Consider the following 18,737-nt stretch of genomic DNA (forward strand, 5'->3'; position numbering starts at 1 on the left):
CGCGGGCGGCCGCGCCCCCCGCGGCGGCCCAGCACCCCCCGCCGTGCGTGCTGCCTCCGGCCGCCGCCGCCGCTTCCTCCGCGGCGGCCGAGCCCCCGGCGCCGCCTCCCCCGCAGGACATGACTTTCAAGAAGGAGCCGGTGGGGGCTTTCCCCGCCGCGCCCTCCCCCTCGCAGCGCGGCCCCTGGGGCTTCCTGCAGTCCCTGGTGAGCATCAAGCAGGAGAAGCCCAGCGAGCAGGAGGAGGAGGAGCCGCCGCCGCACCACCACTACGGGGGGCTCTTCGGGGCGGCGGGGGAGGAGAGGCCCCCGGGCCTCGGCGGCGAGGGAGCCGGCCAGAGCGTGATCCAGGACCTTAGCCTCCTCCACCACCTGCACCAGCATCCCCACCGCGATCTGCTCCTGAGCGGCAGAGGCGAGGGCGCCCCCGGGAGCTCCGGCGAGCCAAAGCACGATGCCCAGGTCAAGAAGGCAAAGAGGCCAAAGCCAGAAACTCAGGGAATCAAAGCCAAGCGGAAGCCGAGCGCTTCGTCCAAACCCCCCCTGGTGGGAGACGCAGAAGGTGCCATCGTGTCCCCAAGTCAGAAACCTCATGTCTGCGAACACTGCAGTGCTGCCTTCAGGAGCTCCTACCACTTGCGCAGACACGTGCTCATCCACACTGGGGAGAGGCCTTTCCAGTGCAGCCAGTGCAGCATGGGTTTCATCCAGAAGTACTTACTGCAGAGGCACGAGAAGATCCACAGTAGGGAGAAGCCTTTTGGCTGCGACCAGTGTAGTATGAAGTTCATCCAGAAGTACCACATGGAAAGACACAAGAGAACGCATAGCGGAGAAAAGCCATACAAATGTGACACTTGTCAGCAGTATTTTTCAAGGACTGATAGACTGTTGAAGCACAGAAGAACGTGTGGTGAAGCCATAGGTAAAGCAGGTGCAGGAGTGGAACCTGGATCGTCAAATCACAACATGGGTAGCCTGGCTGCGTTGTCTCAGGGAAATACAAGTTCCTCAAGGAGAAAAAGCAAAACAAAAAGTGTATCCACTGAAAACAAAGGAAATAAGTGTAGCAGTAAAGTAACTGAATCTCAAGTTACAAGTAATGTGGCCATGCCAAATTATGCAGTTGATGTTCCTATTGTGTCTTCCAGTGGTGGTCTTGTTGGCGCAGGCATAGAAGAACTTCAGAAAAAGGTGCCAAAACTGGTCTTTAAAAAAGGAAGCAGAAAACATGCAGACAAAAATTACCTTAATTTTGTATCACCACTGCCAGATATTTTGGGGCAAAAACCGTTGTCTGGGAAACAGAGTGGCTCTCTAGGCCTAGTGACCAATACCGGTGTGGAAAGTATTGGCCTTCTCCAAAGTACAGGTGGTAAACCAGGACAAATAAGTAGCAATTATGATGATGCCATGCAGTTTTCAAAGAAAAGAAGATACTTGCAAACTGCAAGCAGTAACAGTGCCTTTTCAGTTAACGTCGGACACATGACCTCCCAACAGTCCGTCATCCAGTCGGCAGGTGTTAGTGTTATGGATAATGAAGCTCCGTTATCTCTTATTGATTCAGCATCTTTAAATACTGAAATAAAGTCTTGCCATGACAAGTCTGGTATTCCTGATGAAGTCTTACAGAGCCTTTTGGACCAGTACTCTCACAAATCAGAAGGCCAGAAAGAAGATCCTTTCAGCATAACTGAACAACGTGTGGACTTGCACACCTCAGGAGAACATTCAGAGATGGTTCAGGAAGAAAACTTGAGTCCTAACTCGCAAACAGTTTCAAATGATAAGGCAAGCATGTTGCAAGAATACTCCAAATACCTCCAACAAGCTTTTGAAAGAACAACCAATAGCACTGGTTTTGCTTTTGGACCCAGTTTCCAGTTTGTTAGTTTGTCTTCGACTCTCCATAACCACACTCTGTTTCAAGACAAACAGATATACACTACGTCTCCACTTGAGTGTGGCTTCAGCCAATCCGTTACCTCAGTATTGCCAACTGCGTTGCCAAAACCTCCGTTTGGGATGTTGCTTGGATCTCAGCCAGGCTTTTATTTATCTGCTTTGGAGGCTACGCATCAGCAGTTGACTCCTTCTCAAGAGCTAGATGATCTCATTGATCCGCAGAAAAACTTGGAGACTTCATCTAACTACCAGTCTACATCTCAGAAACTGACTGGCCAGAAGGAACAGAAAAATTTGGAATCCTCAACGAGCTTTCAGATCCCGTCTCAGGAGTTAGCTAGCCAGATAGATCCTCAGAAGGACATAGAGCCTAGAGCAACCTACCAGATCGAGAACTTTGCACAAGCGTTTGGTTCTCAGTTTAAGTCGGGCAGCAGGGTGCCAATGACTTTTATCACTAACTCTAATGGAGAAGTGGACCACAGAGTAAGGACTTCAGTGTCAGATTTCTCAGGGTATACAAATATGATGTCTGATGTAAGTGAGCCATGTAGTACACGAGTAAAAACCCCAACCAGCCAGAGTTATAGGTAAGGTCCCAACTGTGACCAGGCTGTGGGGTCTTTTTTATGTAATTTTGTTTTACTTTGACAACACTGCCATTGGAATGTTTCTACACGGTCCTATTAAGAATAATGTAACATGCCCTTTCAATGCAACTTTTCATATTTAGTTTATTTTGTTAGTGTGATTTTTTTTTTTTAGATCTGTTTATTATGGTTTTTAATCAAAAAATCAATAGATTAAAATAGTTTTTTTTGTTCAAGCGACAACGTTTAGCAATCAAATTTACATATATAGATTGTCAGGGAATAGCCCAAAAGTTTAAAATGCAAAAAAATAACTTTGTTCCTAGGATTAAGGTTTATTCTAATTGCTTTACTCTCAGGAAAGTGTAACGAAGCATGGGATTTCTATGCACCACTAGTGTATTGGAACTTCCAATCTACAGATAGTGACAAATATATTTCAGCTTTTTGAGGAAGGGATCTATGACATTTCAGTTTGCTGTCTTTTATATCTGGGCTGATCTGAAAGACTTTTGCTACCTAAATCTTGTTGCTTTTAAAGTACTCCTGTTCTTCCAGGTGATGCTCATTCCAGACAGGTGGAGCAGATGTTCAAGGATCTATAGTAAGAGCCCGGAACGGTAGCTTTAATAGAAACAATAATGTCCCTAGAACTCCTGTGTAAGACTGTAATTCCATAAAGAGATTCTGTTGACACAAACCATGAGAACAAAATGCGTATGTCTGGTTCATGTCATTAGAACCCCAGCTTGAAACTACAGTCATAATCTATATATGCTCTTGGGATACATTATTTATTATACATGGTTCAAAAGAAATTGGTCTCTTGCTCTTCCCCTTTCCACATTCTTTTAGTGTATAAGGTCCCCTTGCTTTTGTTGTTCTCCCAATTCCTCTCCTTGGTTTGTGTTCTTTTTCTTAATTTACACCTTTTCTTCCCTTTCTTCCCTCCTCCCTCTCTCACCCTGACGTAACAGCTAGAATTTAAAAAGATTTACATTCCAGAAAGTGTGTACCTTGCTATGCGCTTTCTGATGTCTTATGGCATCAGATAATGAACAATAACCACCCACTTATTTTAGAATTCTGTTGAGGTTTCCATGTACAATAAGAAATAATATACTCCCAACTGTACATACCAAGGCCCTGATCCTGCGTCAGGATCAGCTAACGTGGACCCCTGTGCCCAGCAGTGTGCCAGTGATTTCACTGGAGCTCTTTACGGATACGGGGGTCTGCAGCAGTTTATCATTGCAGGCTYGGGGCCTAAGGCTGCAATTCCATCAAAGGCTTCTGGTGATGACATCAACTACAAAAGGAGAACTTGAGTGGCTTGTTAATATCAACAGAACTTTTCATTGGAATTATTGCCTTACTTTATGTATATTTTGTGGTACATTATTTATTATATGTGAATCCTGATTAATGCCTGTGGAGCCACGGAAACCTGCTAGAAATACTAGTGGCCATTCAAAGCTGCTGAAAGGCAGTGGCACTGCTCTAAACCACTTTTTGCAAATGTATTTTTTGATTAGTTTTTTAATGTAATTTTGGTGATGTTTATGCTGATGGTTTTTTATGTACTCTTGGTGATGTTTCAGTCTTATGTACTTTTCTGGTGTCAGGAAAGTACCAGTGGTTGTTTGCAGTCTTATTGTGTAATCAGCCTATTACAGGCTTCCATGTATAATAAAGTTATTAACATTGTGCAAGTGTAAAACACTTCTGTTATGAAAGTGGTATTCTGAAAACTATGAATTATTAAATGAATTGTTACAGAAATCCTGGGTAATTTCTCCCGTTGTCCCTCACCACTAAAAATTCATACCCAAGCCCATTGTCACCTCTTTTACCAGGTGAACTATCGTTTTATTTTCTTACTAATCTAGAGTTTGTTCTCATAGAATCCATGTAACTCCATTAACTTTTTCTTTATACTTGATTATGTATTTCACCCTATTTCAGTTTAAATAAGTGAACAACTGTTCTCTAAACACAGAACCCAGTCTGTTATCAGGGATTGGACTAGTCCATAACCACTGTGTTGGCTTTTTCAGTATCTTTTCTTTTGTTTTGCAGAGGTTATAGTTTACTTTCTTTATATTGTGTGTAGTAGAAGTTGCATATGTATTGTTCTGGCTGTTTGCTTTAACTTAATACTAATAAAACCCATTATTCACAAAATCATAAAGATATCACTTCTCTTATCCAGTCCCACTTTTGAGAACCTATTAAGAGAATATTATGAGATTAAATTTTGAAAAGTAGTAGTATAACTTACTGGCATGTTTTCAGTTTGTTTTCTTCCTTCAAGTTCTTTTTGGGTCAGAAAATCCGAATGCACTATTTTAGAAGTGTTGGGGCTAACTCATATCTTTAGCTTCCAAGGAAAAAAATAACGAATTTCCTTCAGTCGAACTGTTCATACAACCTCATCTTTTTAAATCTGTGTCTTTTTATATATGATTTTGGATAAAATTATATAAATCTCATATTGTTAATTTCAAAGGCATTCTGTAATTGTTGAAAATCCGGAATGACACATATATAACACAATTTTGTTCGAAGTAAAGATTTTAGAAAGTAATCTATTTGTTTTTATTTTTCGACGTAACTTTTGCATTGTAAGGAAACCCTAGTAAAAATAGTATTACCGCAAAACCTTTACGTAAAGACATGTTTAGATAATGTGAACATACTTGGGGATTTGCTTGATACATTTTTTCTTTAATTTTGTGTGTGAATAGAAGAGCAGTAGTGCTAAAAGTCTTAAAACAGTTGAAAATAGTGTTGAAGAATGGAAGATGGTAATTTGAATCGGGTAATGACATGGACAAGTGAAAAGTCATTGACATGCTGAAAAGCAATGCGGTATGATAAATACGGATGAAAACCCTCCAAGGTAAATATGAAATATACATGTTAAATGTTTAATATTCAGAAAATTGTGAGGAATCATTTTCGATGATGAGGGGCAAATTATTGGAATTCTGTATGTTTTCTCCAGAAATAAGCAGTTGTTCAAAAATGTTTCCAAATAGAACACAACTAGATTTCTGCCTAATTTAATATGGAATTCAAATTTATTTTTTTTCAGTTAATGAAGCTTARGAATATGGTAAAATGCATAGAAAACGGGATATGGTTTTATCTGCTAGCTACTAGAAAGAACTACATGTATATTGAGAAGTAATAACCCACTTGAACTAAAGATTTATTTAGGGATGTGACAGTGAGAGGAAGGAAGAGGAAAGCAAAATGGGTCTTGTTTATTTTTTCACTTCAGCTTCTGGTTTATTTTATTTTATTTTTTTAAGAATCATGAGAGGGGAATCATAACCTCTTTCCTACCACTAATGTGTGGATTGTAAAGGAGAAATGCTACACATGATAATAGGAAATTGTACATAAAGTGTTGTGCTTCTTACTGTGGTARCTCACATAACGTTTTGCTTTGGGAGAATTGCATTAGGATGTGTGTCTGTATGCCCCCAGGCCCTGAAAGTGCATGTCCAACCTGCCTGCAGATGATCTAGAAGAATGCAGCTGAACTTGGTAGTAACTCCTGAACTAGGCGAACTGGACACCAAGCTGTGGGCAGCGGGTGAGACTTTTAGAGTAGGAAACTTGTGGAAAGGGAATGAAAAAAATGTGAAAATATGATGGTGTGAAGGGAGATCAAATTTTCAGGTTTATGAACTGCTGATGGAAAAAAAGCTGCCTGATATCTCCTGGAAACCTTGAGAAGATACATGTAAGAAGACGCAAGTTACTGCAGTATTCTCACTTTTTTTTAATCATATGTCTGGATGGAGTCAGGATACTTTAAAATGAAAGGATCCTGTCTTCACCTCCCCCCCCCCCTCCGATTTTGCCAGCTATTAACCATCTAGGTAGGAATTTTCCAGGCTTAGTCTGTTGCAGACTCCACGCTCTATTTTTCTCTGGAAAAATTCTGCAAAAATTGCTCATGTATTCCCTAAAATAAGATTAAGGAGGAAAATTGTCATGTTCTGCTGGCCTTTTCATTCCATGCCCCTTAAAAACAAAATAAAATGTTTTTTTGGAAAACCAGCAGTATCCTATAGTGAAGCTAGGACTTTAACTAGGTGGTTGGGTGTCTGTGGTTGCATCATTGGCTGTTCTTGAAAATCTGATCATTTTAGTCAAGAGTTTTTGAAAATGCATTTGCGTTCTGAGACTTGAATGTTCAATGGCTGTATCTTCTAATGGTGACCCATCCAGGATAACAGACAGTTTCTTTTATGTGACCCCTCTGGGTGTTGCATGTTTTTGCAGAAGAGAATTTGATTTTTGGCTTCTTCTATAAATTAGAGTCTTCACTTTTTGTATTCTTCTAACATGACTGTTGTGCAATGTTTTTATTTGTGCGAGCACTTAAAGTATTGCATAGTATTTTGCACAGCATTTCTCTGTGCTTCATTTGAAGCACAGCACATGCACTGTTTACTGAATGAACAGCTATGAGGCATAGGTATGCTTTGTTATCCATGTTCAAAACATTTCTTGTATCCCTTTTTTATTCGCAGTTTAAACCCAGATTTCTTTCATCATTTTTTGCTTCCTCACAGACAGTAGCACCTGGCTATGTCTGGCATAAAAGAGAATAAATTCATTTTTTAATATCCCCATACTGATATTCTTATGGTTTTTAGCAACACTAATGCTAAAATCTTACTCTAGTTTTGGATGGCTGGTTTCAGTTTGATGCCTGTGACGTGGAGAGATAGGTAGTGGAATTTCATCTCTTTGACGTTGATTGGAGTTGAGTTCCTGGTGTAAGACCCCTGCTGTTTCAAACTGTGTGTCTGTGTAAAAAGAAACTGAAGAATAGTTTCTAGCTTAGGAAATGTGGACTAGCCGATTGTCTAGAATCACATAGAAGCTTTGGGGCCGAGTCGTAGGGGGAAATGAATTCTCTAAGGTGACATTCAGCAGGCTGAATCACTAGTTTGCCTTTTTCCTTCTGCTGTTCACTGTAAATGCGGCATCTGCAACAAGTGAAGCCAGGTTTTGCAGATAGCAGACATTAAGTACAGTCCCACTTCACTGTCTGAGTGTTGTCATCCTATTTGTTGCAGATATAAACAGCAAGGCAGTGGTGCTTGGAAAAAATAGTATGTCATCATGTAATCAGTCTGTCATAATGCACATACAAGATGGGGTCAGTTGAGGATTAAAAGGAAGATTTAGTTCTGACTAAACTTTAATGCTTAATTTATAATGTTTATAGTTAGAATAATGCAAATTTTTGTATATAGCGTATTACTAAATTTTTGTCTTTCTACTTTTTATTTAAAACCAAAATCTGTCCTAAGTAATGTAACACTAGAAAGCTGCCTGTGTACTTAGTAACTTGGTCATAAATTTGATTAAATATTATCTAGCCAGATTCAAAATGAAGAAAGAATGAAGAAATAAATTAAGTGTGTATCTCTCTGATTATTTTAATAGACTCTGTCTTACATTAACATATATTTTAAATAGTCTCTTATTTAATACCACAAATTTCAAAACATTGTGAACTACTGTCGTATATAATGATTATCAGGAAGGAATTGCAGTGAGTGTCAGTTATTTTATAGTAGTGCATGTGCCGCCTCTGATGCTAAAACTTGCTTTATCTAAAAGTAGGCTATTACTGTTTGGAATTTTCCCTTGTTCTTGGTCACTAGGAACCTTTAATTTATACTGTTGGCAGAAGAGAGCTCATTCAGATATTCCTCAAAGGCCAGAAGACTGGTTATTTTTAATCCCCCAAATTCCCCTTACGGTGTGCTTCTTGGTTTGCTTGTGCTCTGTTCCCAGTGGATAGGAGGTTAGGATTGTGACTGGGACATGTGTGGAGGTTGGCATATGGCTGGAAATTATATTGGTGACGGTAAGGATACTTCAATCTGCTCAAAGATTCTGAATATTTTTTCTCAGGGGAAACAAATCTCAAAGTGCTCTCAGATTCTGAGATGAGTGCAAATCAAAACAAACTCAGACCTTTGTTGAAGATTAGAATTTACAAAGAAATCCATGTACAACTCCTCGAGCGATAAAGTTGTGAATCAATTTGCTTTCCTATAATGGGAAAATATATAGAAATGTAATAAAACATCTTGTGTATTCTGCTGAGGTGCCTTGAAGTAGGACATGCAAGGTATGCCTGTGGATCCTCTTATCTATTAAATAAAAATGCATCTCTAGAAGGAAACGTGGATTAATTTAAAAGGAAGTTCTAAGACTGAGAAGGAATAGTGTATGCATTTGAAGAGGGCAATTATATGGTGTAAGGTAACTATCTACTTGGAATTTGGCCAGGTTGATGATAACACATTTACCTGTAGGAGTTCATGGCCCCATGGCTTTAGTGGCAATAGGCAGTCCTGCAATCTTGGAAAGAGAAAACACAGCCTTCCTCATTCAGCTGGACTATGGTCAATAATGGTTTGGAAATATGACACTTCTGGCACAACAAGTTCCATTTCTTAGAACACATACTTTTTCTTTGAAGACCTCCCATTTCCTAGTGTCGATTCACTTTGTGAAAATGAAATACAGAAATCTGTGCCAAAATTCTGCTATCTGAATTCTGGACAACTTTACTACAGAGGATTATTCAACTATAATCAATGGAGGAGTGTCAGTAAAAATATTCAAGCTGTTTACCTTAAGAAACTTGTCAACCTTAGTAAGCTTGGTCAAATTATAGCATAAAGCAGTTCATGTACTTAGTCCATCAAACCCTATAATGAGACGTGTAGACTTCACTTGGTGGTTTTAGTGTAGCATTAAATCTGTATGAAATGTTTAAATGACGGAAAAGTGTTTTTCATGAGCAGTCTTAGTTAAAACTTCTTTCCACGTTTACTTTTATAATAGTCTTGGGAGATGAGGATTAAATCAATTACTCATCTCTGGAGGAGTTGGAACCTCTGGTTTTATAAGAGGTTGTAATCAATTTCAGTGTAGATATGTTAAATTTTAATTTGTGGAGTCTGGAGATGCACTCTAGAGTAAAAGTAGTTTCATATTTTATTTTACTTGGCTCCAGAAATCATTCTCTGACTGATGTCTTCATAGTGGATGGCAAACTGAATAGACTGTTGATAACTAAAATCATCAGCTTTACTATTTTTAACACCATATTCTGATGCTTACGTGTTTTGTTCTTCTCACAATGAAGCTAAATGAAAACCTCTGAGAAAGAGTTCCTTCTAATGTAGCATAATGAAGTCTTTAAATGGGTACAGTTGTAGGTCATCATGAATAGGAATGCAGTGACCTTTGTCTTGACAATGAAGCTGGCACAAGCTTCTCAAAGAGCTGTTTTTTTTTTTTTAATATATTTCTCAGCCAGAAAGGACACAAATAAAACGGAGGATCCCTATTTGCTCATCAATGAGCAAAACCAAAAGATTAGAAAATGTATTGTAAATAGTCAGCTTGCAAAATCTAGAAATAACAGAGGTTTTTTCTCTAAATATAAATATTGTTACAGGAATAATCTTCCTTCTGTGGCAAGAAGGCAGAGAAAGAGGGGAAGTAGAGGGACTGCGCAACTGGTAAGATGTCTGCTGATATCTTAAGATGCTCTGTAATGACCTGTTCTGAATTTGGGTACACAACAATGAGGCATTCAAAATAGCAGTATTTTCTTAAAATTTAGAGTCCAGAAAAATCACAGTTCTTTATTTGTTTTCCATTTACTTTTATGCACTATGTTGAAGTAGAGGGAGACTCAAATTTCTCGGTGGACTGTATTAAATAAGTAAAGAATTTTGCAGAAGGCACATAAATGTTGTGGCTGTTTCCTGTCGAGCAGGCCCTTTTGCTCCATCCAACTTCAGTAGTGGTTTTCAAGTTGCAGTGCTCAGCAATTTCCTTTAACAATAGAGACTCATCTGTCATTCTTAAGTAATGGCACAACCTACTAGCTTAGGGCTCTCTCAAGGTTCCAGCAATGTCAATCTGAATTTTGCTCTCTCCGGTAGGGGAGAGGCCTGTGTAGGAGGACAACAAACTCGAAAGTGAGAAGTGAAGATAATGAATGGAGGTTTGTTTTTCAATGAGAGAGAAATCATATCAATAGGACTGGTTCCATATGATCATGTAATAATATATTTTTTATCCTATAAAAGATCAAAAATAGGTTGTTAGACCCTTTCTTTTAGCCAAAGACCTAACCATATGTCCATTTGAAGAGCAGGTTATTTCCCTGGTGATGATGGATGCTACTCCCATAAAGCCACAGCCGGGGTGAGTAGCTGAATCAGGTGCTTTGATTGAGAGTGTGCCTCATTTAGAGCATGCTTCGTCTGAAGGAATTCTCTGCTGTTAAAAAATATACTAAGTTTAGAGTATGCACATGTTATTCAGACCTAAGTAAACTAAACAGGTGAAACAGCATTTACCATTTAACATTCAAAGTCTTTAAAACATGTTTCAGGAAAACAATATGCTAATACCATAAAGAATATATCTTGTGGATCATGAGAAGTGACTTTAACATGCGAAGTCAAAAGATATGTGGAACAGTGCATTAATTGTTTTTTAGAAAGATTCAGGTAACTTGTTTTCTTCTACAAATGAGAAGACTTAACCGTAAAGTTTATTTTATGAGATAGGACCTGACTAATTTGATATGAGAAGCTTTTATTTTTGCGACTTCATGTTAAATTCTCTGGGGGTTAAAAAGTGGAAATTTTTTATTTTTCCTAGGGGAAGAACTATGCTAAGGAGTGCGAGGTAAATTCTTAGTGAAGAGCAGGTGCTATGCAGTTTCTGCACTTGCTGGCAAAGTTATGGTAAACCAATGATTTCTGTTTTTCTGTCTTAACATACTAATATGAAACAAAACCTGCAAACTGCCATGCCTTGACAGCTTTGATCGCTGGTCAATGCCAAACAGGAATGCCAGGTTTTCTGCTGAGGAGACACACTATTTGTTTATAGGATGTAGTACAGTGGGGGCTCTGAATGTGCATTGTTTAGTGGAACAAATGGGCTAGACAATTCAAGATATTGCTAGGAATCCTATAACTATGCAGTGTTAAATAGTTAAATATCATTTGAGATTTCTAGTTGGGATACATCAGTCTGTTTTAAATTGCAGGCAGTTTCCATGACAAATCTTCTTAGCCTTTTATTAAAGAAGAAAAAACAATTAAAGCATTTTGAAATAAAATACTGTTTAGTTCTTTATATTTTATTAACTTTCCTTCTTTCCTTTCCTGTTAACTGTGGAAGGTTGCCGTAAGGAAACATCTATCTAACAATGTTTTATATGATTTAGGAGATGGTAATTGCTTTTTTCCTCTTCTCCTTGAAAAAGTTAAATAGGCTGACTTGAAATTGCTCTTGTTCAGAGCTCATGCAGAAGAAAAGAAAAAAGCAAACCAGAGAGAATGCGGCTTCTGTTTTTGGTTCAGACTTTAACTTGAAATCTTGCTGCTGGAGAAAGGCAGGCACAAAGCATTATCTTATCAGTCTGTTGATAAGTTGTAACAGTGTTGGGCTGTTTAAGGCATTGCTGTTAGCTGTTGTTCTGGTCACGGGCTCAGTTGTTGCAAAAGATTCAGTCTTGACTGGTTGAGCCAGATTTTTTTTTTGAAACAGAAAGCGAAAAATGATTAAAAAGGATGGGGATTAAAAATGTATACAGGGCATGGATGACTGCAGGAGCATGAGTTTTATATTCCAGATGTTTTTGAAGGCATAACCAAAGCTGGCTGTTATGGCAATGTAATTTGGGTCCACTCTTGCTTGGCTGCGTCTGGTCTGGCCGTTTCTCGGGATCAGGGCAGTAATACTTAATGATGTTGCCGTGAATCCTGGGATTCCAGGTGGTGGTGGGGTTATCAGTTACGTTAGGAAGTTTCAGACCATTCAGACACCTATAAGAGCACTAGTTTTAAGTAATGGCTTCTGACTGAGCTCAGCATTTTTCTGGCATACCAGCTATAGGCTTTTTGTTTCTATGTTCTGCACTTCTTATGTTTGTTAGACTTGATTTCATCACAGTCCTTGGGTTTTATCAGTGGATGTTGTTTGGACTAACTCAGTATTTCCATCTTCAGCTTTTCTTGCTTCTATAAACAGTAAGTCTTTGTGTGTTGGTTTACGCTTGCAGATATATTTTTCATGCTTTTAAAGATCCTCTTCAGTGCATATTGTGTGCGTACTTAGTTTGTCAAGTATATATAATGTAAATGCAGTGAAGATTGATGTGAAAATCCCTTGTCCTCTGAGATGTTGCAATGGAAACATGTTGCCTTTTTTTAGAGGGTAGGTACTGGACTAGTGTTTCACTAAAATGTTAGAGGATACTATCCTCTTTGTTGTGATGAGATGCAAAGCCAAATTATTGCTGAACACTGTAATTATCGATTTTATGGAACTTTTTGCTCTAGTAAAGTAGAATGCCAGAGCCATCCCTTTGATTCATGTGTGTCATTCATTACTGAGTCCAAAGAATTTGCCAAAAAATATTTAACAGCTATCCTTTATGGCTTCAAATCTTAATCTTGATATTCTTATATAGCCTTTTGTTAGTGGTTTTCCTGTTTTTTTAAGAAAGCATACTGAGAAAACGGACAAAATGCCAAATGGAGGAATTTCTGTTGATGTTCAGCAGCAGGTTTGAAGCCCTCAGATGACAAGGACTCTTGTCACCTGAGCTAAAAGAGTAACTGATGGTAGTAGTTGGTTGTCAGCCTCTGTTGGTCACCACTAGCAGGGAAAACATCTGTTGTTTCCACAGGTAGATGCTGACATCTTAAAAATTGTGTACTTGGTTATTTTGATTTTTGATTGCAGACCAGGAAGCAGTAACTCTATCAGATAGACTATTACTTGTTATCTCAGACTTGACCCTTGTTCCGTCTACTTTTTTCCAATCCTGCTTCTCTTAGTGCAGTTCTTAACTCAGTAAGCAAATACTGCAGTCATCTCACTTGGGTCTCCCTGCTAGACAAGTCTTTGCCTTTTTTCTCTCTTGGCTCCCACTCTTTTAATCCCAACTTCTGTTATATGTTCCCTTCTTCTCCGGTCCAAATTTTGTTGTTTCTATTCCTGCTTTCCTTGCCTGACCAGTTTCTGCATCGAGCTGCAAGTTTTGCTCTTCCCCTCTGTTTCAGTTTCAGCAGGCTCCTTGTCCTTATGTGCTGCTTCCTTTTGTCTGTGCGTGGACTGTATTTCTTCTGCCCCGGAGTCAGATGGTTGGTACCTGGTTGCAGCCTGGGTGTCTCTTCAGAGTCGCAGCGAGCACGAGAGACAGTCCCTGCTCTCACACCAGAGTTTAACTGTCTTCAGGGAGTCCAGCTGGCCCAGGGCCGCTTGTTCCCCCCTCCACATCATCCTCTTGCTTGAGCCAGGCCAAGGGCTAATACAGCTGCCTAACGAACTAGGGAAGGAGGGATTTTTTTTGCTTTGTTTTTTGTTTTTTTAAATGAAAGTTGTGCATTGTTTTCTTTTCCCCTCTCTCTGTTCATCAGGTAGCTTCATCAGTGCTTGCGAAAGCATCCCTGAGAGATAGGTGGGGATGGAAGTGGTCGGGAAGAATGGAGTTGGCAAGGCCAGCTTCGGTTGCGTTCCCTGCGTGTGAATCTGTGGCCCTGAGTTTGATGCTTGCTGCTGACATGGTATGGAGCTGTTGTAACTGGCCTTTACAGGGATAGCTTGGTTTTACCCCTCCTGCCATGGGCAGGAAGGGCATATTGTAGCATACCAGAGGAACAGGGCAAGCTACAGTTTTTAAGAAGTCTAGTGTGGTTTTATTTGGATAGATTTTCTTGAGAATAAGAAGCAGTGTGCCCTGACACAGAGGATACTTTCCTGCTGAGATTCAAGTGTCTCTGGGAGTGCCAGAGCTTTTCAAAGAAAAAAAATTTTTTTTTTTTTTTGCATGGTTAAGACAATGTATTTTTCCTTAGCATTCTTAGAAGCGAGGAAGGCTTCTGGCTAAACACTGTATGTATTAATATGCTCATGCATGTATGCACAGGAAGAATTGGACTGTGTCAAATATGGTTGATGAAAATGTCAGCCTGAATGATTAGCTTTGTAGTCGCAAGTTACTGACAACAAGATTTTGAATGGTTTTGGGGTAACATTTTAGTAGGCAAACTATGTGCTATTAACTATAATGTAGTATATCAGTTTAAATAGTATTAAAGACAGTGAAGATGAACTGGAGTTTTTACAGCTCCCATTGAAGCATCAGGAATTGCATTGCCTCAGGCAAGTTATGTGACCAGATACACTATATAGTTTATCTGGTGTTGCAARTTCTATACTCCTATAGATGAGCTATTGCTACAAATTATCCATTTATAATACAATAATCCATCAGATATGTACTCCTTTTGAAGGTTATTTAATAGAATGAGCAGCAGTATAAGCAAGTTGTATAGCTACGTTATATAGAAGTCCTAGAGGGATGTGACTTGCTGGTTCTGTTGCCCATACAAAACCATTTCTTTCATTTACAAGGGAGAATTTTAGCAGGATATTTAATTCTAACAAACATTTGACTTTTCTAAATGTCTGTATATAAATACCTTATATATTATATTAATTCCTCCCCCCTCTTTTTTTTTTTTTAATGGATGACATATAGAAAAGGCGCCTTCCCCTTGTAGTAGTACTTGCAGCCAGAAATTAGTTTGGGTTTGCATGGTAAATTGATAGTATTGCATAGATGCACAAACTGCAGGGAATATTGAACAATAGCTTTGAGAACTCTAACTGTAATTGCCCAGATAATGATTTAAATATTAGCCCAGTCTTTCCTCCCTCAAGAAAGAAGAATATTAATATCAATTGCATTTAAAATGTATTTTTATATCATTTTAATAAAACTTCCACAAACTGTTATATTGATTTAAACCAGCTGTTGTTTAGCTTATGTTGAAGAGTAATCTATTTTAAGCTAAATGGGAGTAACCTTCTCATATTGCAAACTTATCATAGAAAGACTTTACAAGTTCAGTTTGATTTAAAATTTTATCATAAGCTAAGGCAGCGCATCTTATACAATAACATTTTATACATTTTGCAGTCTATCTTAAGCATTGTCTTATTGAATCTGGGGCAGAGCGCAATTACTGCAGGTAAGTTTGGTAGGAAATGATACTATCTTTTATTCCACCTTTTTCATGATGAAATAAAAAGTTTATGGTAATAGTGTGAGGGTTTTTTATTTAGGCTTTTGTACAGTTAGTGGTCTTGTATTCTGAGGCTACAGTTTGAATACTTTAAGCTGGTGCTATTACTGAAAGAAGCAAGCTTACCTTCTGCTGTCCTTGGTTGCTTATTCTCTCCAGCAAAAAAAAAGGCTTATTTTTCATGTAAATCAGTCTCCTCATCCAATTCCTTGTGGTCTATCCAAATACTTATCCTGGCACATGTGGGGGAGGCAGTGAATGTGGCATGGCTACTGCTTTTTTTGTGACAAGGCTGATTTAAAATGCTCATCRGCACGTTTTTCCGTTTTTGTTCATTATTTTAATTGCTGATAGTTTCTTTTCTTTTGTTGTACTCTGCCTAGAACTTCAGGCCAGGAGGTCAAGCCTGCTGACATATTTCTATGCCTTGAGAACTGAGTTGCCTCTCTGGTCCGTGCATTCATCTCCTTCCACGTCATGCCATTAATACTCTCTGTGATGTACTCACTTTAAAAGCAGTATTTATGGTTTGAGATTCTCTCTTCCAGAACATAAATTGGAATAATTTCATATATACATGAGATCAATGCAAGTAACATAAACAGATATATACATTGTCCATGGTATGTTTGGAAATGATTATTTCAGTTATAATGCCTATCCTTTCTAACTGATTATGCTGTCTTTTCCCTAAATTTATATAAATATAAAGAAAAGGCAGAGAATTTCATTTGCAGTTGATCTTTGAAAATTGAATATCACTTCCTGATTTATGCACAGATTTTTCACTCTGTGCATATAGGAGAAATCCTGTGCTATACGCATTTATAATGAATAGACATTTCTTTGCATATTTACATGTTATTCAAATAAAGAATGCTGTGAGTTCTTATAAAAACAGTGCAATTTAAGTCCATAATTTATACTCCTAATCTGTTGTATATACATGCTAGGAATATGGCTATGATCATGTTGTCTTAATGACTGCATTGTTACTTATCTGAATAACGGCTGAAACCTTGAAATATTGGACTAAAGATCCATCGACTGAGAACATGCACAATTATGACAGGTCAAAAGGAGGGAAATTAACATACTTTCTCCTAGTTGCCTCAATTATTGCATTGAATTCTGGTATTCTTGCTGTGAGAATTTCTACAAATATGAGAAACCTGAACTTTCTAATTCTTTGAGAGTACAACAGTTGAATTTTATTTATACACTAAATTGATACAAGTTACAGAAGAAAAACAGATCAAGAGCCAGATTGYCTGTAAGTGGGCAGCTTTCTCAATTCCAGTAGAAGCACTTGCGACCATAGTTAGGACAACTGTTTATTTTTCACATCAGCAACTTAATGGATTCTTAAGGAAGAGGATTTCTAAAGGTAATTACGTTTATAGAAGTAGCAACATTGGTAAAAAAAACAACAAATTCTTACGGGTGCATGTTCTTGTGATCTCATTGGACTTGTTATATCTCCAGAAGACCATCTGATTGGTGTCTGATCCTGCAAATCCTGTTAGGTGAATGCATAAATATTTTCAGTACTGGACCTTCATTACTGGAAAGCTTTTTATAGTCTTGTACCTTTAAAATGCCAATAGGTTGTATAAGAGTTAAAGGATAGTGAATGAATAAATAGCGCCCCTAAATCCAAAACCAAACTTAATCCYGCGGTTTTTTCTTTCTCAAAATTCCGATTTCCTTCACAAGACTTGATTAATGAGCTTAAGTTTTCAGTTTGATTTTTCTGATCATCTCACATTAATGTAGCACTGCAATATTTAGGACTGCAAATATAGCTTTATTTAAATGAAACAGCTTTCAGTGAAATTACATTGCCTTTCTAATATTAAACATTTTGAGATTTATATTTGGGGMCTGGAACACTGAAGGTCTCTAACTCTGATGTTATAAATATGAATGTTTCTGCTGGGTAATATTTATACTTTTTCTTATTTTCTAAAAGGCAATACTATTTCTTAGATACTCATAGTGAAGAGTTGAATATCCTTTTCTTTGTATGAAAGTATAACAGTCTTTCTCTGACTGATTGTGCAGTCATGACATAGCTGAGGTGAAGATCCAACTTCAAACATTGCAAGATAAATCATTTCCACATTCTTGCTTAAATGGCTATTTTAGTGTAGAGAAGCACATTTTCTGTTGAGTGGTAATGCCACTGTCTCCTTGACCCAAGGTCTGAACAATTTTGAGCAAAGTAGGTTTGGTAGTTAGTGTAAGAAAGAGTTTTGTAAGTAAAACAGGTGCCCCGAAGAATTTTTGAAATTTCTCTACCTCATAGGATTGCTCAGTGAGAAAAGCATTGTTTAAATGAAGTGTGTTTTATACGAGGTATTAACTGGCATATGTTCTTGTCATCCTTTCTTACTTGTAGAAAGTGGGGGGGGGAAGGCTGGGCTCACGGCTCTGTGCAAGCTCGTGTACGGGGCTTGGGAGAAGGGAACGTGTTTCTCAGCTCGTCGTTTTGCCCAGCTGCTTTGCTCCTGTTTACAGCAATGAGATCTATTAGCATGAGGCATCCTTTTTTGCAAAAAGGGGAGGAAGTTTCCTACTTCATGCATTTAACATTGCTTAATGGAGACAAGACTGTAGTTTTATTCTGATTTTGCTGTTTGAGGACAGCCTATCAATTTACTTATGAGCAACAAAGCTATGGAATTATGTTTGTGGTCTTAACAGCTAAATATCTAGAATTTCCTCAACCAGCAATGCTAGTTAAACTTCAGTAGCTTTACTGTCACTAGGAATATAATGGAATTAACTAAAATCATACACATTGTCTGAATTCAAGCAGCAGTTTCAGTGAATGGTTATGAAATACCATCGCACTGCTTGCTCTTTCAAGGAAATGGAAAAAACATCTGACATAAAGGCATCTGAAATGAAGCACTTGATTATTATCATATACCAAGAATACACCTGCTGGAAATATTGCTGTTAGTGATAGTGTTAAAACATAGACATATTTAGTCTGGAGGGTTGAAAAGTGTATGGATTAAAGCTGAAAAGAATGAATGAAAAATGAGTTTTTCTGAGAA

General features: G+C 38.3%; 1 protein-coding gene across 1 annotated transcript; it reads left to right on the forward strand.

Moving 5' to 3' along the window:
* Positions 1 to 5: 5 nt before the first annotated feature.
* On the forward strand, positions 6 to 5,055 carry ZNF281 (zinc finger protein 281; the record flags this gene model as incomplete). Its single annotated transcript, XM_026087887.1, has 1 exon — positions 6 to 5,055. A coding segment is annotated over one exon (2,496 nt), but the record flags the coding sequence as incomplete, so codon positions are not given.
* Between the last annotated feature and the right edge of the window lie 13,682 nt (positions 5,056 to 18,737).

Source organism: Apteryx rowi, unplaced genomic scaffold (assembly GCF_003343035.1).
Source record: "Apteryx rowi isolate R43461 unplaced genomic scaffold, aptRow1 scaffold_74, whole genome shotgun sequence".
Taxonomy (NCBI): domain Eukaryota; kingdom Metazoa; phylum Chordata; class Aves; order Apterygiformes; family Apterygidae; genus Apteryx; species Apteryx rowi.